This window comes from Mytilus californianus, unplaced genomic scaffold, assembly GCF_021869535.1.
Source record: "Mytilus californianus isolate M0D057914Y unplaced genomic scaffold, xbMytCali1.0.p SCAF_13, whole genome shotgun sequence".
Lineage (NCBI taxonomy): Eukaryota > Metazoa > Mollusca > Bivalvia > Mytilida > Mytilidae > Mytilus > Mytilus californianus.
The window spans coordinates 44,313,593-44,338,535 of NW_026262615.1; the positions used below are offsets into that span (position 1 = coordinate 44,313,593).

General features: G+C 32.4%; 1 protein-coding gene across 1 annotated transcript; it reads left to right on the forward strand.

The window, feature by feature from the left end:
• Window positions 1–396: 396 nt before the first annotated feature.
• On the forward strand, window positions 397–21,594 carry LOC127723949 (olfactory receptor 4K17-like). Its single transcript, XM_052230664.1, has 4 exons — window positions 397–536; window positions 1,457–1,604; window positions 2,544–3,264; window positions 20,346–21,594. Exon 4 carries the CDS (start codon window positions 20,347–20,349, stop codon window positions 21,484–21,486), a length of 1,140 nt encoding a protein of 379 aa, XP_052086624.1. The 5' UTR covers window positions 397–536; window positions 1,457–1,604; window positions 2,544–3,264; window position 20,346; the 3' UTR covers window positions 21,487–21,594.
• The last annotated feature ends 3,349 nt before the right edge of the window (window positions 21,595–24,943 follow it).

Here is a 24,943-nt window from a genome sequence, read left to right on the forward strand (position 1 = left end):
CATGTAAATATAGGACTAAAGAAAGAACTATTGATTGTTAACATTGACAACAGAGGATGAGCAAGGAATATGGATGAACAAAATTGTTTGCCAACAGCGAATCAGTAAGGGCAAGTAGTTTTTCTTCATTAAATGTACGGTATTGTCCCTCATTGTTTCGTGTTATCCAAATGTCGTCAGTTTGGAATCAGTTTGAAACTCGTTTTAGATTGTCCATGGGTTTTTCACTTACGCCATTGCGTTTAAAACAGTATACAGCCATATATGATTGTATAGACTAAAGAAACGACAACCATATGATTGTTTGATCGACTAAACATGTTAACCACATTAGGCTTTCCCATATTGACTTCAGTTTTGTGATAACAATAAATTTTCATTGGATGCATCATCGGAAGGGCGTGTAGTAATATGAAAAATCATGTTTTTGTATATAAGAACTTTATACTTGAACATTAGACCACTTAAGGATAAATTATCTATCATCTGTAAATGTACATACAACTATATGCACAAAGACAATAAAGATCATTGAGGTATGTGCTAAATGTCAAATACGATTTTGAACTGTTATATCATATATGATTACAACGTATTATGACAATGGTTGAAAATTACTCGGTACACCAGAAACATCCAGACATGCATACATTGATAATTTAGTCTGAGATGCATGATTTTCTTTTATTAGTTGTTAGTGGCTTTGAACTAGCTGGCTGCCAGTAACTGCGAGTATTCTCAGATCAGTACTTATTGTATTTTTGTTGTTGGGATATACAAATACCCGGCCACGTCCACTATGTTTTTTTGCTAGGTGTATTTCTATTTGTATCCACCTGATGATTTAAGACTTTTTTAACTGATTTTTATAGTTCGTTCTTATGTTGAACTGTTACACCACTGTCTCAGGTTAAGGGAAGGGTTGATATCCCGCTAACATGTTTAACCCCGCCACATTCTGTATGTATGTGCCTGTCCCAAGTCAGGAGCCTGTAATTCAGTGGTTGTTGTTTGTTGATGTGTTACATATTTGTTTTTCGTTCATTTTTTGTACATAAATTAGGCCGTTAGTTTTCTCGTTTGAATTGTTTTACATTTGTAATTTCGGGGCCTTTTATAGCTGACTATGCGGTATAAGCTTTGCTGATTGTTGAAGGCCGTACGGTGACCTCTAGTCGTTAATTTCTGTGCCATTTTGGTCTCTTGTGGAGAGTTGTCTCATTGGCAATCACACCACATCTTCTTTTTTATATATTCATTAAACTTTTTAACCATTGAATAATACCTAAAAATTTAAACTTTGGGAAAGCTTTGATATAATAAGACACATTTTTCTTCAAAGAAAATTACACTACACCGTCTGATGTTGAGCAAGACAGTTGTTGTTTAGGACGTACAAGACCGTTAACCAATTAACTAATTACATTTTATTAGATAATCTAATTTCAATTATCAGATATAAATCATGAAAGAGGGGCGAAAGATACCAGAGGGACATTCAAACTCATACATCGACATGACAAATTACTATAACTCCACTTTTTAATTGGCCAAAACTGAACCCGAATGGAGGCAACATATATTGGGCTTCTGATGGATATTTTGTACGTATTTAGGTTTTTACCATTTTAAGTTGAGGTATCATTACATTGATTAAAATCATAAAGTAAAATTCTGTCCGATAAAATTTGGTAAAAAAAAAAAAATTCAACAAGGAAGTTATTGTACTTTTTTTACAAATCTGTGATTCACGTTTTCCTGCATTAAATGCTGATTTGGAACTGATCTATTTCGATTTGATTGTCTAGCACTTGACACTTGACATACATTTGTTGGTCAAATAAGTTTTTTAACGAAGTACAGGAACAAGGAAATCATTTTAACGCTAACAAATTTGTGGTAACTTAGGTTGTTTTTAAAAGAGAGGCGTTGGATACCAAAGAGACATTAAAACTCATAAGTATAAAATAAACTGATAACGCCATGGCTAAAACAAAAACGACAAACAGACAACCACCAGTCCCATAAAACAACATAGAAAATCAAAGACTAAGCGAAACGAACCCACCAAAAATGGTGTTGATCTCATGTGCTCCGGAATGGTAAGCAGATCCTGTTCCACATGTGACACCCGTCATGTCACTCATGTCATTGATAAGTGTAATTTAGAACTTCACTTTCGGTGAAAAGGGGACATGATTGTAGTTGCAACAATTAGAACATATCCGTCCGTTTTGTGTAAAGCGGCCTATCTATTAAGGTTAACTAACTCTAGAAGGCGTCAAAAGTGTCTCTTTGTGTTCATATGTGAATTAGGCTATACGAACATATCTGAATCAATTACAAACACAATAAACTCACTTGATCGTTAAGAAGGAAGTAAAATTTAAAAGGCCGCTGATTTAAAAATTAAATTTATCATTCAGTAGTACACAAGACAAATTACTTTTGAGTTCTACTCGAAAAATCAAAAATTGTACAAGTAGCTTTCATTCATTAATGTGTTGTGTTATTAAAATCAAGGTTTTATTTACAATTTTCAGGATGGCGTTTGATTTAACAAACGGAACTTATACCAGTTTGAGTGAAATAGAACACAAAAGATTTCTGGACCAAGGGATTCCAGCTACAGTATGCCTTAGTTTCTTGTGTATCATAGGAACAATTGGAAATATACACATGATATTGATACTCAAGATATCGCCAATCATGGCAAAATATTCGATTCGAGTTTTCATCATTTTGCTTTTTTTAACTGATCTTATAGCATGTTTTTATGCCATTTGAAATTTATAATATTCGATACAGCTACACCACATCTACCAGTGGTTGCAAATTCTTCATGGTCCAAAAGACAAACAGACACATAATAGTACACAAAACACAACATAGAAAACTGAAGACTAAGCATCACAAACCCCACCAAAAACTAGGGGTGATCCCAGGTGATTCGGAAGGGTAAGCAGATCCTGCTCAACATGTGGCACCCGTCGTGTTGCTCATGTTACAAATGTATTACAAACTAGGTAAATAGTCTAACTTGGTAGGTCATATTCGTGAAAAAGGGAAGAGGATTGTAGTTATGACATAAGGAACATATCCGATATCATCTATGAAATGGTTATTCCATAACGATCACCCAACTCGTAATGGCGTCCGTAAAAATCTACGAAGGGATGATTTCAAGTAGAAACACACACAATGGTTCCATTTTCATTATTAATTTACTTTTCCTCACGTTTCTTAGTATATTGTTGTAAATCGGTAAGTATGTCACTAATTCAGTTTTCTTCGTCTTTTACGTCTATTTTAAAATTGTGATCAATAACGTGAACAGCAAATGTTTGCCTACAACTAAAACGCTTTGCCCTATTAGAATAGTAATAATTCATGGGTGCTTGAATTTATATTGATTTTACCACGGGTTTGGCACTTTTACCGATACTTAACTCCTTTTTATTGGTCTTGGTAAAATATTAAGCATAAAGGGCCAACCCGTGATAAAATCAATATATTTTCCTGCATCAAAAGAAACTTTTTCAATTATAGTATAATCTTCGTGATGAGAACACAATGAATTCATCGTCTCTTGGTATTTTGTATTAAATTCTCTCTTTTCCATTCATAAATTAAGTCCGGTTTTTCTGAACTAGAGATATTTTTATTTCTGAAAATTTGTTTTCACATGTGTTTTAGTATTTATTTTGCCTTTCGTCCCACAAATCTTTTCTTATATTTGTTTTATTTCACAACTAAGCTTTAATTAAAATCATATTTATTCTCTAGATATCTTCTGTAAGGAATAGTTAAACCAAGTTTAATCCACCATTTTCTACATTAGAAAATGCCTGTACCAAGTCAGGAATATGACAGTTGTTATCCATTCTTTTGATGTGTTTGAGCTTTTGATTTTGCCATTTGATGAAGGACTTTTCCGTTTTGAATTTTCCTTGGAGTTCGATATTTTTGTTATTTTACTTTTACTTACTCAATATATCTAAATCCAGATAAAAAAGAAGATGTGCTATGATTGCCAATGAGTTCACTATCAATACGATCACATGTAAATGATAACATATACTAAATGACGTATATCTAAGCATCTAAATTAAGCAAGGATTTGATATCTGCCTTAATTGTATGGCGGCGCAACTAAATTTAGTAAGGAAATGATGTCTGCCTCAATTCTATGGCAGGGGTATTTTGTCAGATACATTCTTATGAATTACGTAAGCTTTTTTAATGCTTTTGCTAAAACAGTGAAGTGATACATGTAAAGAAGAAGGTACCTTGTGTCGTTGATGAGCTGCCAGGGTCATTACAGAATTGATTCAAAGCTAATCTGTCTTGTCCTTGAAAAAAAATAAATAGCTTGGGAATTAAGTCGACTTGAATTAGCTGTCAGTAACTTCGAATACTCTCAGATATGTACTATTTTGTTGTTGGGATGTATACATATCCTGCCACGTTAGGTCTGTGTTTTTTCTTTCTGTTTTGCATCGATCTTTTGAATTAAGACCCGTACAAGTGATTTTTATAATTTATTCACCACTATCCCAGGTTAGAGTCAGGGTTTGGCGCAAAGAAACTAGTTTAACCCACACAACTGTATGTGACTGTCCAAAGGCAAACGCCTTTATTTCTGTGATTGTCGTTGGTTGCGGTATATCATTTTAGTTTTTCGGGTTTTTTTTGTACATTAATCAGGCCATTAGTTATCTCGTTTGAATTGTTTTACATTTGTCATTCCGGGCCTTTTATAGCTGACTATGCGGTATGGATTTTTCTGCAGGCCGCACGGGGAGTTTTAGTTGTTAAATTCTATTTGAGTTGGTCTCTGATGGCGAGTTGTCTAATTGGAAGTCATCCCACATCTTCGTATTCTATATTGAAATTAAGATGACAGACAAACTTAATTAAGTTTGGCAATTTATTTCCGATATTCTTATCACCCTGACTTGATTAATAAGATGTCTTAAAATGTTCTAATTGATTAAACGTATTGAGTGTTTTCAACCAATTTTATGGAAATGATGAATTCTCCAAATTCCTTAATTTTAAAGCCACTCAACATTAACAATTTCAAACTCATCCGTCTAAATCACAGGGAATTCGGAGCCATGACGGCCAATTATTTATTGTCCTAATGGAGATAGTAATAAACGGGTTGTTAACGAAATTGGAAAATGTAAACTAAGGCAACAGTATGTTCCAATCTTATAAATAGATAACAAAGATACAAATCAAGGCAACAACCAAAAACTCAGAGAATCGCATGAATTTCAGCCAGAGAAGAGTTAGACCGAATGCATCGACAGGACAAGTATCTCACTTCTGCTTGCATCAACAGACATGCAAATCCATCCACACTAGATCAAAATGTCATAAGCGGCAGAAAGACACAATCTGTCAAATTTTAAATCAGTCGACTATACTGGAACTGAAGAACTGCGAAAACCTTTCGTAAGTAAATTGAGAAACAGTTACATCGTTTTGGACAAAAAGTAAAATCACAAAAATACCGAACTCTGAGGAAGTTTTAAAATGGAAAGTCCCTTATCAAATGGCAAAATCAAAACCTCAAACACATCAAACGAATGGATAACAACTGTCATAACTGACAAAAAGCGACTGAAGTGTAAATATCAATCGTTCTTCTTCATAACTCTGTTTGATAAGGGAATTTCCTTTTTATTTTCGTTGGAGTTTTGTTTATTGTTAATTTTAATTTTATCACACAAAGTATCAAATCAATTCCCTAATCATGGTTAAACATTACAGTTTATGATATGTTACAATCATCCCTTAAAGTAACCTTAAAGATTTCCAAACCTTCTGTGTGAAGATTTCATTTTTTCTGCGTATAAACACTTCTTGTCGCTTTCTATGCGTGCTCAAAATATGTTTTGTCTTATTCCAATATTCTTATGATGAATACATAATCTTTCAATCAGTTTAATTGAGGTCTGCAGCTGGTATGCCTGTAACTTCTAGTATTGCTTTGTTAATTTATGTACCATTGTCATTTTGCTTAGTTTCTTTTGTTACCTATTCTGGCATAGGACTCAGACTTCTTTTAAACTTAGTTTTACTGTGCGTATTGATGTGTGTTTGTTTTTTCTACATTAGTACGATGTATAGGGGGAGGGTTGAGATCTCACAAAACATATTTAACCTCGCCGCATTTGGTCGGGTTGTAGTCTCTTTGACACATTTCCCATTTCCATTCTCAATTTTATCACTAAATAACAAAATATTTTATTGTTCAATTTTTCTGTTGTTTCCTCATACAAAAGTTGTCGACAGAATATAGAATTTTAAAGCAAGAAAAAATAGAAATATTTGTTTCAAAAAAGACTGATATCCTTGATAGTAACTTGATCGATTATTTTAAGTATTGGCTTGTTAATTTTAAATTGATACAAGTTTGGATTTCAAAATGTTTTGTGATTCCACAGTTACTCATTCTTTAACATCTTTAATAGCCTAGTCAATCGCAAATATGTTTGCTCTCTGTGTAAATCAAATAAATATATTCATACCAATGCTGAAGTCCAGTAGATAATGTTACATGTCTAGACATGACTAAGGCAACTACGATTAGATAACAAAAAAGATGCACAATGAGTATGAATGAACAAATTTGATTGCCACTAGAAAATTATTTGCAGTAGTAATCATGTATAGTATTAGGAATAATCCAATGAAATGATTGTACTTAATTCACTTATCTATTTGCAGCAAGAGCAACTCATCTTCGAATTTCACTTTTAAGGCACAAATCTACGATTACATCTTACGGAGCATATGTGTTCACTTCCCTTTTTTGGTGTAGTTGTCCATTTGAGGACATGTGCACTTGTAAAATAAGATAAAACTTTATATAAGTACATCAATGGTGTAAGATTCACAAGACTGAGCAACAGACCGATGGACAAGCAAAATTATCTATACCTCATATTCATTGCAAAAGCGTTACCTGAATAATTATATATAATGCTATAAAATAAATTTTAAGTCTCTAATCAAAGAAAACTGAAATGTTAATTCAGTAACAACATCTATTTCAGGAATAGCTAAACTAAGCTGTATTTGGAAAAAAAACATTTAGGAATTTGGGGTCTTCAGTGGTCTTCACCATCGTATTTCATTTGGTCTTTTTAAATTTTGTGATTCGAGCGTCAATTATGAGTCTTTTGTAGACGAAACGCGCGTCTGGCGTACACAATTTTTAATCCTGGTATTTATTTTGAATTCATTTTATTGCAACAGAATGGTATTTGAAATAACACTGTGTCATACAGAATATCATGATTAAACACCATATTCCGTTATAGAATCTATTAAGATAACACCATTGTAGTAAACAAAACAAGAGACCCTGGTGCTAAACATATTTGGGGAGAACACTGTGTCACTATCTATTTGAAATTCAGTATCTTCTTTATTCTTCTCAATTAGGGACATTACATATAATTATATTCAATTTATTTTGATACCGTGTAGTGTGGCCTATACTCCTCTGTAGAATTGAATAAATAATGTCAATAATCCTTCACTTTCGTCCAGAATGATGATGCATATTTTCCCTTTTTAAAGCATAGCCATGATTTTCACTGCGAGAGCAATTTCTTTTTTCTTGTTCCAAATCGACGGCGAAAATCGAAGGTTTATTAGATACATAAATAATGTTTCATGCATTAGGTAATATATGCAACATCATTGGATTTCTTCATAAACGTGTTTATCACCAGAAAGGCGTCCACTCAGTTGGTCTTACTTTGAGAATTAATCTTAGCATCAAGAAGCATTCTGGTTAAAAGCATGGCATTTTTTTTTACAACAAGTGATGCATGTAGTTAAATTTATTCAAATGGTGGAGAGGTGTTCAGAGTTCCCCTACACGGGAAAGTTTGGCGAAGGATTTATTGCCGGTCGGAGGAAGACCAATAGAGACCATATTTCCATTCCCCAGTCAATCTTGGGGGTTTCTAGTTTTGAAACACAATTGCAATTCGAACATCATTAATTATAACTACTTTTTTCTGTTGTTTTTTGTCCTGACAGTAGTTCAATAAGTAATGTAACATTAATTTAAAAGGATCCCAGTTACAGCAACCAGTCCAATACCAACGAATATAGTTCTTTAAAAAATTGTTGTTACTTTATTTGTCATCACGCGTCAGAGTACTTAGTATTGCGTAAATTTTAGACTTGATTGTTTTCCCGTTGTAGACTGACATATCATGTTGTCAACCAAAACAACATTTGCAACGAAATTCCTGTCATTAAGGCTCAAATATTGTCCTAAGAAATCTCGAAACAAATGTTTAAGGTAGATCAGGGTCTTCAATCAACTTATATTGTAAACAATCGCAGAAATCAACTAAGTTAGATCTTTAATGAAATGTGCAAATTTAGTGAGAAGAAAGTTACTTTTCATTTACATGAAGACAATTATCATACTTTTACGACTTTGGCGTGTAGTAATACGATTGAAAGCAGTTATATATTTCAGTATTTTACTTGAAATATAGAAACAATAAGTGTACAATTATTGTCATATGAAGTACCATATACAACTGTAAGCATCCGGAAAAAAAGACTTTGAAGTTCTATTCAGGTATGTTTGTAATGCTAAATTAGATTTTCTAGTCCTATATCATACAATAGAAATAATCGAACGGTTATAAATGTGATTGAATAAACTTATCATAAATACCAGGATTAAGATTTTTAACGTTCGTTTCGTCTACAAAAGATACAACAGTCACGCTCGAATAAAAAATTTTAAAAAGGTCAAATAAGGTACGAAGTTGAAGATCATTGAGGATTAAAATTTCGAATAACTGAGTGAACAATTTTAATAATATCTGCAATTGCAGTAAACAAACATATTAGAAATTTGAAGTGATAATAAATTCAATTTACAAATCATTATACGTGACTTATTACAACGTTCTCACTAAATATAATCTAGACGACGGTGCCAATATTGGAGCAAGACGTGCATATATGTCCTTCTCACATGTTCACCTCTATATGTCTGATATTTTGTTTTTCATTTACAATTAAAATAATTTATGTTTCACTCAATTTAATTGAAAAGAAGGCCAGCAATGCAATCATAACCCTTCTGGGCTCATTAGTTAACCCTGTATGTTTGGTTGGACTCGTTTGGCTCAGTCTTTAATTTTCCATATATTATTTGTGGAATTGTTCGTCTTTACGGTCCGTGTATATTTGCGTCCATTCGTTTTTCGTTTTGAAATATCAAAAACAAAAAACGAAAAACGAAAGTGTTTTCATTTTTCGTTTTTGATTTCTAAAAAAACAAAATGAAAAACAAAAGTGTTTTCATTTTTTGTTTTTTATTTTTCAAAAACCAAAATGAAAATCAAAAGTGTTTTTGTTTTTCGTTTTTGATTTCACTAAACAAGAAAAACATCTATATTTGGATTCAATATCTGTATTTTGTTCTATCTAATTCTCGTTTTACGTTGTACAATGTTTGCCTTTCTTTTTACATAGCCATCGGAACCCCGGTGTATTATCTACTTAATGTAGACAGAATAGACCGCCTAATTTATAATTTGAACTAAGGTGATTAATGAATCAAAGACTTTCAAATTTCCTTGTTTTTATCTATAAAAGAATAAAAAATTACTATATTTAGATATTAAATGAATCACAAATTAAAATACTGCAATGAAATATTGTATAAAGATGGTAAAAATAAAACGATTGATTACAACATCACATTAACAAGGGAGGTTACTACTTATCTGATAAGAAAACTAGCCCTGTCGTTAAAGTATGCACAGCGGTTATCAGATCAATAGTATTTAGATCGGAGATACTGTCGACGAATGGAAAAGACTTTATCAATCTGAACAATAAGGATGCATGATCTTTACTTTTAAGATTATCAGAATTGCGTGATGACTGAGGCCAATCAGCCAATATATCACGAACATTCAAGCTCAGCTTTCAAGAAGGTAATATGTATACGCTATTTAGATTATTTTTTAAAATGTTCACACTCGAAGTCGAGGTTTTATTAGGAGGCCATCTTAAGAGTCACCAGGAAGCAGTCAAAAAGAAGATGTCCATCACGATGCTCGGCACATTATTGTACTTCCCGCCTTACTAGATTTATATCAAAATATAAAATATGTGATAAAATTGCTACGACTTTTTTTATCAAGTCTCAAATCACAAAACATAAGGTTGTAAGACAAATTGAGTTTGATCAGTTTTTTTTATTATTTTGCCTCAATAATTGATAGTTTATTTTGTTCGTTTTGACTTTGCGTGATGGCAATAAAGATATTTGGATAATCATTCATAACCGTGAACTTGTTGGACTATTTTTTTCAAGCAGTAAAGCATCGAAACTTAATTGTTGGCAGCATGTTGGGTCAACCACAGAAATAGCTAAAAGCACAGGCACTTGAGAAACATGTGGCTTTCCTCCACATAGGGTCAAAATCTAAAATTGGTCTGCACATTGTAAATTGAAGATGACGTTATATATTGTAACAATGTTTTACATATTTCCCTGAAATCAAAATACTATTCAGTGCTATTTGATTCTGTTGAAGGCATTGTAATACAAAATTGCAAAGGGTTAGTGCCTAATTCTCAATAATTTTTGTTTCACTCATAGGGTCAAAATGTGTTTTTCATATCTTTATCATACTTGAAACGTAATATAAAAAAGTTTGAATTATATATTTAAAATATCTTTTTGTAATTTTAGTTCATTTATCTGTTAAGTGTGACGTCCTTTTTCATTGAACTAGTACACATTTTTGTTCATGTGCCAGCTGAAGCCCGTACGGGTGCGGGATTTTCTCACTGTGTTGAAAATTCATTGGTGGCCTTGGTCTTTTTTTTCTGCTCTTTGGCCGGGTTGTTGTCTCTTTTACACATTCCCAATTTCAATTCTCAATTTTTTTTTTAACAATTTTACACATAAATTTCAATAAACTCAAAATGCTATTCAGCGTTACATCTTGCATGCTGTTGAAGATACAAATTTGCTTTTACATGTTTTTGTCAAATTTGGCATCGAAGGCCGTCGATAGCCAAAATGAATTAGTGTCCGAAAGATAATTAATAGCTTCTAACACAATTTTGGATTTGGTTAACGATGACCTTCTTATACGTTTTAGGAATAAATACTAAAAAGCAAAAATTTGTAAAAATCGCGATTTTGAGCTATCTTTGGGCGTTTATAAGTTGATGATACGTTTAAAATTAAGCGATCATATTGTAAAATCCTTAGAGTGTACACTTTGGGATGTGGTACTATGAATCTAAGTTATCTTTAAGATTGAAAGACTTTTTGTAAATGGCCCTGGTTTGAAATAAATAAAGAGTTTTGGTTTGGTTATCTATTTTATTTTTGTTTATTCATTTTGACGATAACTACTTAAACGTTGCAAAAATCTTTTAAAAACTTTCCGGTTAGGACTATTTGCAGACCCTTTAGGCGTTTATAGTTTTGTAATCTGTTTAAGAATAACCATTATATTGTTAGAACCATAGATAACATACATTGGGTTGCGATACGTGTACTAAGAATTTAGTTAAAGATTGATATACTTTTAACTAGAAGTTCTAAAGAGCCTGTGTCGCTCACCTAGGTTTATGTGCATATTTAACAAAGGACACTCTCAAACATAGAAGACGAGAATAAAATTCATGAAAAAAATCTCTGTTTTGTTGGTCTTGTACTGCTGATCATTTAGTCTGCTTAGTTTCTCTCTATGTTCTCTAGTTTTTGCTCAAAACACAAAAAAGAATATGAAAGTGACCTGTTAGTAGATCTTGCCTTGCTGATCATTTTTGTGATTTAAAGTGTCTATTTATCTATTATAATTTTTATCATGAAAAGCAAAACCCCCAAAAATGATTAAAAATCGTCATTAAAGGGCCATTATTCCAAGGAAAAATCGGACAATATTGTTTTAATTGTAGATATTGTCTTGCTGATCATTATTGCTTATTAAAATTTCTATCTATCTATTATGATTTTTAAGATTTACATTTGTAAGGCAAAAACGCAAAAAAAAATTGGTAAAAATCATCATCCAAGGGCAATAATTCTAGACTAATAAGGAGTCAGCTAACGATTTCAACAATTGAACTTATTTGTAGAACTTGTCTTGCTGATCATTTTTGCATTTTAATGTTTCTCTGTATCTATTATAATTTTCAAGATAATAGGCAAAAATGAAAAAAAAAAATGGTAAAATTTGTCATTTAAGGGCAATAACTCCTATTAGAAGTCGTCTGACAATTTTGACATGTATGGACAACAGAGCTAAACATTCTGAACATATATGCTCATGTCAGATTTTCTCTATTCATAACGGTTTTCGAAATAATAGACAAAACTTGCATTTTTACCCTACGTTCTATTTTAGTCTTCGGACGCATATTTCAAACTAGATACCCCAAAATTGATTGTGGCCAAGTTAGTTTAAATTTGGCCAAGTAGTTTTAGAGGAGACGATTTTTGTAAAGGTTAACGGACAACGACGGACGACAGACGACGACGACGGACGACAAGTGATGAGAAAAGCTCACTTGGCCCATTGGGCCAGTTGAGCTAAAAATGGCCATGGTGTGTTTAAAATACATGGAGAAATTGGCCATTAGTCTTCCTTTGTAAAATTATTTACAATTATTTAATGCTTTCATTTTGTACAGTAGAAACGTGTTAAGAACATAGCGACAGCAAATATATACGGAAGCGAATATGGACATCGTCTTAGCTTAATATGTATTTCGGACAAGTTTAAAAATCAGTGCAGATTAACTAAGATTGAGTTGATGAGAGAAAATGCGGTTATATAAGTTAATTTAAAATGGAGGAAAAGAGTTTACGTGTGCTATTAGCATTACAGATGAAATATAGTTCAAAGTCTGTTCATTTAGCGTAAAATTATTCCTATTTAGCTACATGACAGTGAATATTCTGCACGTATTAGCATTTTTAAAGCACTTTTTTCTTCGGTGTTCTTTTCACAAGTAAATTGTGCATGGCATGTTCCCTTGGTGCCGCCTGGAGTCAAATCACTATATAGAGTAACCCCTCTTCATCAGATACGAGGTATTTTAATCAAATTATAAATACTAGTATGTATACAATGTGCGTCTAACTCTCACTTTGCCATGCACCACCGTCCCTTAGAGGCTTTTGCAGTTAAATTACATATCCAATGAATTGAAAATAAAAACAAAATGCTCAGCGGGGCGCAGAATGATACGACCGCAGATGTCGAACCATGAACAATTGGGACAAGTATGGATACTCCATTCAAAGTTGATACAGCTCTGAATCTGAATTTTGATAAAATATTTGACACAGCATAGGTTTTGACACAGAATAAAGGTGGTGTAAGACCAGAAAACTTTGAAATTGGACTTTTATAAAATAAGGAGATGAAGTATAATTGCCAATGAGACAACTATCCACCAAGGTTCAAATAAAGTTGATGTAAGCAATGAAAGGTAACCGTAAGGCCTTCAACAATGAGAAAAACACCATGCCGTATAGTAGGCTACAAAAGGCCCCAACATGAAAAATATGAAACAATTCGGTAGAGAAAACTAACGGCCTAATTTTTAACAAAACAATTAACGAAAAACAAATATGACAGACAAGAACCAACGACAACCACTGTACTGCAGGCTCCTGACTTGAGACAGGCACGTACAGAATGTGGTCCAATATCCAAAATCTAAATACATTTGTATAAGGTTAGATTCAGTACCAAGAATATAATCTACTAGTAGTTATCAATGGACAATAACAGCTAAGTTTGTCAAGGGGTTAGCTTCATAAAAAAATTATATACATGTATATATATATATAGCATTCTGAAAATTAATTTATATAGAATAAAAACAAACCTACCACCAAGTTTTTAAAAAAATTTACAAAAGAAATGAAAAAAAAAAAAAAAAAACAATTCACAAAATATCATTCATCATTAATACAATATCTTTAAAAAAACCCATCAAACTTACCTTTTATTAAAAAGATCTATTATTGAATAGAAAATTTCAAACTATATTTATCCATAATTTCTTATATAAAATTAAAATTTAATGCGGTATTTATTTTTAACTGTGAATCTACTTATATTTTCTATTAATTGTGAAATACAACTCTGAATTTTTATTGTGATTAAATATTTGACATATCATAGGTTTCTGACACAGAATGAATGTGGCATAAGAACTTAAATCAAAGTACTCAAGTACTAAACATCGGATGACCGCAAGTTCTGGTGGATGGTCACAAGCACTTGTCTCAGAAAAAAAAATCACATCTCTATACATGAAAGTTAGGTTAAGGTACATAGATATATTTTTTTCTAAGACAAATTCGTGTGTGGATGATGAATAAATGACAGGAAATTCACCCTCACCGTAATAACTATTATATTGTAGTGTTAAATCATTTGTTATCAGTATACTCTGGTTTGGTTTATATATATTTTATTAATATTTGTATGACAGTTTTATATAATTTTCATCCATTTGTATTATACTATTTTAATGATAGTAAAATTGAGAATGGAAATGGGGAATGTGTCAAAGAGACAACAACCCGACCACAGAACAGACAACAGCAGAAGGCCACCAACAGGTCTTCAATGCAGCGAGAAATTCCCGCACCCGGAGGCGTCCTTCAGCTGGCCCCTACACAAATATATATACTAGTTCAGTGATAATGAACGCCATACTAAACTCCAAATTGTACACAAGAAACTTTGAAATTGGACTTTCGTTTCATGCAAGTGCATGGTGGACACTCTTCTGTAATAATTTGTTTTTCTAATAGATTGGATTTGAGTAGGCATTCATATTTTCACGCATTTGTTGCAAAACGTTCTTTAGATATTCTTCCGCATGTGTTAACACAAATTTTCGGTATTCTTGATTTGTTATTGAGATATATATTTCTTACGACAAAACATTTTCATATTATTTATCTATGTTCTTAAAATTATTTTCATGAATATTTATTGATGAAATTAATATATAACAAGCGATAAGGAGTGTTATTTTGCACTCCATTATATCCGCGTAATTATACGAAATACGTTCGGTTATCAGACAAAAAACGCAAGTCATGTGGGAAGAAATGTCTGTGGTAACATAACACCAGAATGCCCTCACGGTCATCCGCTGTAAAAAAATGAAATTGGATATTTATCTATCATGATCCAATATTAAATATACAAATACATGCGTAGATTAAGCAATTAAAAGACCCCTTGCATTCAATTTTTGTTAAAATCAAACTGATTATGAACGCTTTGGACCTTAATGTGGAACAATTTGAAAACCGGGCCCAAAAAAAAAAAATCTAAATACACGGTTAGATTTATCAAAGCAAAGAACCCTAATAATCTATTTTATTTGTTAAAATCAAGCAAAGTTTAATTTTGGACCCTTTGGACCTTCATGAGGACCAAATTGAAAACAGACCCCAAAATAAGAATCTATGAATACACGGTGAGATTCTGCATATAAAAAACCCCAAGAATTCAAGACTTTGAATGAAACCCCATTGAAATTGGTCAAGAAATGAAAAACGTATGAAAAGTATAAGAAAAGTATTGTTTTTAAGTCATTTTTCCTAAAACGATTCATTTTAGACTTATACTTAAGTTATTGTCAGGAAACCAGAAAATCCTAGGTTTTTTTTTACCGATTTTTTGGTCCGTAATTCTTTTACGTTTTGGACCAAAATCAGTCACAACATTCCTTATGAAGTATGAAACCTTGTGGCACAAATTCATTGAGATCCATACACTTATAATTAAGTTATTGTCCTGAAACAAGAAAAATGCTTATTTTTGGTCATTAATTCCTACAAAGTTGGGACAATAACCCTCAAATCCATTCTAACTTTCCTTATGTGGTATGAAACGTTGTGGTACAATTTCATAAATATCCATACACTTACATGTATACTCAAGTTATTGTTTGGAAACCAAATGTCTTCGGACAACGACGACAAACGTCATACCATTATACGACCGCAAAATCACTCTTTTATGCAAGGTTGTGCCTGAGATGGTAATGATGGATGGCTTTTTAATGTCCAGTGGCTAATTATATGCATTTTCAGGACGAGAACATGTTATTGTAAAATGAATTATTAACTCTGCTTTGGATATAGACCAACACGATGAGCCGGACGTGCAAGTTCGTGATGTTATATTTCGCAGGAAGACATGTTATCCTACGCGGGTTCAATATTTTGACTCCGAGCCGACCAGTCTCTGCTTTTACTTATTAATGCCGCGTGCTTGTAGAGAAGCAGCAAAAAACAATTTTAAAATCTTTGGTTTGACCAGACCGAAGTTCCCATAACCTCCGCAACTTCATGCACATCTTCACATTACAGGTTGCAACACTATATGCAATGTCATTCGATTCCAAAAAACGTGTAGAAAACTATATCAATGTGCTTTCCCATAGGGTTTTATGCAGAACAATTATCGGAAATCTATGGTGATTTGCAAAATAATTGTCAAAATCAAACTCTAACTGAACAAAGTGACTGTATCCAAGTTGTAGTTATTGCATGAATACTGTCTTAATTTTAATATTTGTTTTGTTTTTACCTTCTTAATTTCTCGATCATTTATACCGAAGTAACTATTTACCAATGTTTTACGTAATTTCATATGAAAGACAACTCTGTTCTTATGAACTGATTTTTACACCACCCAGGTATTAGTTGGGAAGTATCACTCGAATATATTGGCCTGTTTGAAGTCAGGAGCCTTTAATTCTGTTGTTGTCGTATCGGTAGCTGTATGCCATCTATGTTTTTTTTTTCAATTATTGTTAATCATAAAGGAATCACCATTAATAAACTTATATTATTTTGCACGGGGGAGTAGTGGGGGATAGACAAGATTTTAAAATGAAAAGTCTAACCTGGGGTAAATAAAAAAAACAGGCACAAGAATATGAAAGAAGAGTGACGCTACAGTACCAACAGGTGAAATATACTGTTGTTTTTCCCCGCCTAACCCTCCTGATAAAGATAAAACCAGAAAAGAGCTTTGGACGCAATAAATTAATAATATTTTCCCATTTTGTCACCAGGAGCAAAAGAAGTTAAGTAACTATATATATATATATATATGCTGACGAATTATTGAAGCTCACGTCTTAACTGATAGCCATAAAAATAAAGAGAAAACGCATGATTACCAATAACAATCTACTGGAGACAGAAAACGTTGGTATTGGCAACTAGTATAATGGTCTGGATTGGGGTCCTTCATTTCTGAATCCTTAATGTTTTAGGCCATTTTTCTCTAATCATTATACTTTTTGCCAATTATTCTCTATTCTTTATATTCTAACACCGCATTATTCTCTTTTCTTTATTTTTTGGTCCATTTTCTCTATTCTTTATATTTTTTTGCCCATTATTCTCTGTTCCGTAACCTCTAGTATAGGTCACCATATAGACTTCAAAAAGGAGTAAAAGTCATCACGAATAGGTCCCGAATGGCAAAATGATTGAATGTTAATCCCATTTTGAATTGTGAACTTTGGGAAATTGGTTTTTCAATCAAACGATCTTAATAAAAAAAAAACAGATTATCGTCGTGAATGTTCGTGTAAAAGTACTAAATACTGACAGATGGATCTAGGTCATCAGTTCTAATCATCTTAGATTACTAACCTTTCAAAACTGAAAAGTAAAGATCATGCATCCTTATTGTTCAGATTGATAAATTCTTTTCCATTCGTCGACATTATCTTCGATGTAAATACTATTGGTCTGATAATCGCTGTGCAGGGCTAGTTTTCTTATTAGATAACCCCCCTTGTTAATGTGATGTTGTAATCAATCGTTTTATTTTTACGATCTTTATATAATATTTCATTGTATTATTTAAATTTGTGATTCATTTAATATTTAGATATAGTAATTTTATATTTTATAATAGATAAAAACAAGGAAATTTGAAAGTCTTTGATTCATTAATTACCTTTGTTCAAATCATAAGTCAGGCGGTCTATTCTGTCTACATTAAATAGTAAATACACCGGGGTATCATTGGCTGTCAAAAAGGATAGGAAAACGTTGTATAACGGAAAACGAGAATTAAATAGAGCGAAATGCAGAAATTGAATGTAAATGGTGATTCTTTTCTTGTTTAGAGAAATCGAAAAACAAAAACAAAAACACTTTTGATATTCATTTAGGTTTTTGAAAAATCAAAAACGAAAAATGAAAACACTTCCGTTATCCGTTTTGGTTTTCGAGAAATCAAAAATGAAAAACGAAAACACTTTTGTTTTTCATTTTGGTTTTTTAGAAATCAAAAACGAAAAATGACAACACTTTCGTTTTTTGTTTTTTGTTTTCGATATTTCAAAACGAAAAACGAATGGTCGCAAATATACACGGACCCTTTATATCGTTGTTTTGTTTTTTTGCAATTTTAAAAGTCCCCTTGCTATCTTCTGCTTTTTCATATATCAAAAACATAACTAAGTTTAGTTTAAAATGAAAAAAAAATAATCATTTTCTATAAGTATGCAGGAAAAAAAGAAAACATTCTTATAATTTCTCCGACAAAGCTCATTGAATAAAAACCGGACTTTTGTTTTTAGCATTTGATGTCTCAAAACTAAACACGAATGGACGCAAATATATTGGGATTTCGGATGAATACTCTGTATGTATTGTGTAAAATGTTGATTGTTACCATTTTAGGTGGTGGTATCATTACATGTATTTAAATCGTAAAATAAATTTCTGTCTGAAATAAAGAAATATATATGTATATATAAAAAAACAGATACTTAAATAGGAAGTTTTTTTTATTCACACCTGCTCTTGATCATTTCCTGAAGTAAAAGCTAATTTGGAACTGGTCTTTTCAAGTTTCATTGTAATGCACTTGAAATACATTTGAAAATGGAAAAAACAATTTATTATGCGTTAAATTACCGGACATTTAGTGGTCAAAACATTTTTTTAACGAAGTACAGGAACAAGGAAATCATTTTAACAATAAGTTTCGGTCGATTCATTGTAGTGTGTTTCCAAGTACTAACGTAGTTATATCAAATATATCTAAAAAGTCGTGGTATTATGTCTGGTTTTTCGATATATCGTGATTCTACATTCATCACTTTGATGGTTATTTGGCAGCGTGGTCACCTCTGAGTGTAGTAGGCTTTAGATGTTATCCGCGGAATGAACAGAAATCTTTGAAACTGGTATATGCTGTTTTATAGATAATAACGCAGCGCACGGCTATGAAAAAAGTAATTCTATTCGTTTTGGTTATAGAATAATATTCTCCTTTATGAGAAATTTCGTCTTGCTGTGGACTAAATTTACTTACAACATTAAAAATCAGACTCATCGTGTCAGTCGCGTAAAAAACCGGATATTCGATATTTGCCTGAACATTTATTTTAGCTATGTACATGCTATTTATTTAAACTGTTTTCCTGTTGGTCCCTATTTTAAAAGATTTTTGAAATCTATATCGAGCTTTTATTTCTTTTGATTAAAATCGCACCAACATACACATTTGGATATGGATATAGACACCTGTCGTTTCAATTAAATATTTTGATTGCATCGTACACGATCATCAAAAGTTTTTGGTTGAACAAAAATGATTTGAACGACGGTTAATACTAATGGAGCAAGAAGTGAAAATTTGTCTAATTATGTAGATGTTCACCTTAATGTGTCTGATGTTTTGTTGATCATTTACCCATCAAATCAATATACAAATAAGAAGATGTGGTAGAATTGCCAATGAGACAACTCTCCATCAGAGACTGAATGAGGTAAAGGTTAATGATAACTCAACAAGTGAAATACCGACTGAGTAATCATGCGTGGATCTAATTTGATTACATGACACTATAGACAGTTAACTGATTAGAAGCTGTATAAAGACTGGATACAAGAGGTCAACTATGATCAGATTTATATCGAACAGTTTTCAACAATAGTTTCCATTATGTACCTTTGGGTATTCACAGTTATCTCATTTACATATTCGAACGCACCCTAAGTACGCTAACGAGAAATATGCACACAAATCTTAAACAGATTTTAACATTTTCCGACCGTGTAAGACCCTCATGGGTAGTCAAGGTCGTTAACCCCCCCCCCCCCCCCCCCCCCCCCTCGTCGTTAGGTTTTAACATAGTTTTGACGAAAATGGGTTATCATAAAAATAGCTTACCTTCATCAATGGTGTTACATTAAAACAAAATGAAACAGTTGCATTCCATTTTCATTTTATAATTTTCAGGATGGCAGCCAATTTCACAAACGGAACTCTTACATATTTGAGGGAAATAGAATACCAAAGAGTTCTAGAAAAAGATATCCCAGCTACACTATTTCTCATATTTCTGTCAGTCATAGGTACAATTGGAAATATACACACGATATTGGTATATATATATATATTATCCACGATCATGGCAAAATATTCGGTTCGAGTTTTTATCATTTGGCTTGCCTTTATCGATCTTACAGCATGTGTATTTTGTATGCCTTTTGAGATTTTCGATATTCGATACGACTACACATTTTCATCTGTCGGTGCTTGCAAATTCTTCAAATTTCTAATTCATGTTGTTACAGGGGCTTCCAGCATATTATTGACTACAATTGCCATTGAAAGATATAGAATATTTGTCAAAAATGAACCGATACTAATTACAAATTCACAAAGGTCGAATGTCATATCTTCTGTTCTCGTAGGATTATGCATGATATTGTCAATCCCAGTATTAATATATTATGGTGTGAACGAAATAGAAACAAACATTTTTGGTCTAATGGGTGAGGAATGCAAACTTCATCCAATGTATAAAAATATAGAATATTTAGGAATTTATTACAGTATAACATTATTTATAGGTTTAGTTTGCGTTGTTATGTGCATAGTTTCATATGGAAGAATACTGCAAGATATTTGTACTCGAAAAAAATGGAGGAAATCAATAAGAAAGAGATCGGTTTCGTCTTTGAATTCAACTTCGGATATAAGATCGGGTACCACTCAAATAACATCAACTATTCAAAATGAGGCGGTAAAATTAAATAAATTGCAAGCTGGAACCTGTGACAGGGCAAACAAAAAGTCGACTCGTTCATCGCACAATCTTGGAAATGCGATTCGACTAACCATTAGCCTCATGATAGCAACCGCTGTATCCTACATAGGAAATATGTTATATGTTTTCACGAAAATGGTCCATATATTGAATCCTAAGATGTATAAAAACAGTATCCGGCCAGTCTCCGATATCATAGGGCGCGGATTTTTTGTTAACAATGCAACTAATCCTGTAGTTTTTTGTCTTTTGGATAGAACTTTTCGACAGGAATGCCTGAAATTGTATGGGAAGATATGTTCTGAGAAAAATAATTCACCGGAATAAAAATGATAAAACCTTCTATGATTCATAATTTGATACAGCTTATATGCCTATATTTTGTGTGACAGGATTGCAAAAGAGGTATTCTACTTAACCAGATTAGCGCATTCTTGATTTTTTACCTTAAAATTGTATATATGCCAATTTGTATTACATTTGAAATATTTACATCGTACAGTTATGAATAAACCAAAATTTGAGAAAGTTTGCACAATCAAACAACACATGCTGACGAAATTCGACACCTGAAAGTTACACAATCTCAATTGTTGTATAATAAAGTCTTCTCTATGAGAAACTTTATCAAACAATAATGTTTGGAATATTGGATAAAGTGTTATTGTAGGATATATTATTATAAAGAAAGTGTTTTGAGTAAATACGTATTTGCCCATGTCTGTAAAATATATTAACTACCAAACTCTAATTTAAATTAAATATAGAAAAGTCCATAAAACCTGACAAAACCAAACGCACCACTATATCAACCAATAGAAAGACTGGAAAACAGTTATCATATTTCTGACTTGGTACATGGAGGTTTATATTTCAATGAACGTAATCTATATATAATTGGTAAAGTATTAATTCAGGGATTTCGTTACTAAAAATTACTTGAAATTATATTACTAAATTCTTTCAAAGATACATCGCTTTGGTTTGAAAATTTTGTTGTAGCTATTGAAACCTTATTACAAAAGGGATATCACACCCTACGTTTTGCCATGATTATGTTTATAAAGCCTGTTAATTTAGATACCATCCATATGCATGTACACTTATTTATCCTTTGAAGAAAATTACTCTTAGGTTATCAATTTAACACAATACTATTATATTTGAACATTAATTTTGTTATAACTAGATTAAAACATAACTAAATATGTATTGCAGTACAGATATGAATACTAATGGTGCCACATTCTGTTGATATTTATATATTAGCATAGGGGGTAATCTTTTTAAAGATGGTTCATGAAGTCTTTACAATAAATCGATTGGATGTGTACTGACTTATATTAGTCTCGAAAACTTAATATATTTATTAGTTGTAATTTGCTTTTAACTAGCCTTTAGTAACTGCGTGTACTCGCAGATGGGTACTTTGTGTCTTCTGTCTTCTTCATAGTTGTGTTTATATCTACGTTTCGATCTGTATAGTCAATCACTTTTGAACTATTTATTAGCAGTTTCTTCTTTCGTTGTTTTAGTATTTGTCGCTCGTTACTGTCTGTCAGATCTGTTTCCCTTAAATATTTAATCATACTTAAGGACATTTGTTACTCTTTTAAATTGTTTTACGTTTTGTCGTGTCGTTGCTTTTTATATTTATAGCTTACTACAAGGTATGGTTTTGCTCATTGTTGAATACCGTACAGGGACCAATAGTTGCTTGCATCCAAGTCATTAGATCTCTGACGGATTGTTGTCTCATTGGCAATCATATCGCATCTCCTTATTTATACCTACGCAGAAACACTGCCGAACGTGGCGTTTTGCACCTTTGGGGGACAGATAGATAGACGCGCGTTTCGTCTACAAAAAACTCATTAGTAACGCCTGAATAAAAAAAAAAGACTAAGCAACACGAACCCCACCAAAAACTTGGGGTGATTTCAAGTGCTCCGGAAGGGTAAGCAGGTCCTTTTCCATATGTGGCATCTGCCATGTTGCTCATGTTAGTACAAATCCGGTAAATAGTCTAATTCAGTAGGTCACATTCGTGAAAGGGATTGTAGTTACGACATTAGGAACATATCCGCAATCATCTGTGAAACGGATATTCCATATATTCTGAACGTATAAGATGTTATATATGGAGTTTACTTCATCTAAAAGAGTTTTATAAAAAAATTTGTAGTTGTTTTATCTGATGCAATTTTTCTGCACTTGAATGTACAATCGAAATTTGATATAAATTATTGTTATCTTTTACCATCACAAGTAATCATAATTTTAATCGACAACAGGAAAGAGGAAAAATTTCTAGCGCCAAACGATATCTTTAAAATAAACCTCACTTGTTTCATCACAGTTTATTTTTAGATAACTTATGTCTGATTAAAACATTGTACTGTGACACCGATTTAAATCATACTGTTGTTTTTTGATTTATCGTGATCAATATTTTTAGCAAATAATCATACAAAAAAAAAACATATTTAAGTCAATAGACATATGTAATATCCAAATATATCGGCTGTCCTAGTGAACTACCCTGCCTACTTCTGTAGACATCAAATGGTTTATATTGAATTCAAATGTAGCTCATTTCTTTGTGTAAATGCTAAAATATGACTACATTTGAAATATGAATATCTAAATACTTTTTCCCTGAGTTTCAATATTGCACTACTTAGTATTATGTGACAGATGCTCCCATCGAGCCACTTGAATCACTGATGTTATAGCCATAACAGTTACAATGTCTGCCAATTTTATTGGGAATATGGATATTTGATCACCGTGGCTAATTTTCGCGGGTTATATATTCACTTCCGACGCTTTAAATTCTACGATAAAAATACTACATGTAATTTAAGGACGAAGTAGTTCAAGAATAAATCCAAATGTACAGTCTATAGAAGGGTAAACCGACAGAATTGTTGACCTGTAATAACATGTTGTATTTGGTATCCTACCTACAATAACATGTTGTATTTGGTATCCTACAGTCTATAGGAGGGTAGACCGACAGAATTGTTGACTTGCAATAACATGTTGTATTTGGTATCCTACCTACAATAACATGTTGTATTTGGTATCCTACCTACAATAACATGTTGTATTTGGTATCCTACAGTCTATACGAGGGTAAACCGACAGAATTGTTGACTTGTAATAACATGTTGTATTTGGTATCCTACAGTCTATAGGAGGGTAAACCGACAGAATTGTTGACTTGTAATAACATGTTGTATTTGGTATCGTAATTAATGTCCTTTTGACACAACTCACATCTTGCAATTCCTTTGGCATCAATTTTCCTGATTAACTGGCTGACTGGATTGCCCTACACCGAACGCTCTACCCTATCCCTCTTTTAACAATTTTTTTACATCCTTGTCAACCTCCAATACGTGAAACCATGTTTACATCTTGTTCTCGACCAATAACTTTCGTTCTGTTAAAAAAACATAGCTTTGGCCAATCAAACAAGTGCTTGTTTCCGTTTTTGGAAGTTTTTTTTTACCGGAATCGGAGAAGAGCGGAAAAAAATCCGGATTTGCCGTGAATGAAAAAAAACGGAATTCAAAGCCGAAAATCGGAAAGGAGCCGAGCGGAAAGCGGAATTCCGCTATAAAGCGGAAGAAAATCAGGTCTGTATAATAATAATCCTACATGTAATGAAAATAACACTTTATACATTTTGTGGGTTCAAAACGCTTCTCTCAATTTACCTTTATCAGCAACACACAAACCTTAAACGTTGAACATAAGGATGATAAGATACTTGTAC

Coding starts and splice junctions, on each gene's coding strand:
- LOC127723949 (XM_052230664.1), top strand. CDS start 20,347: ATGGCAGCCAATTTCACAAACGGAACTCTTACATATTTGAGGGAAATA.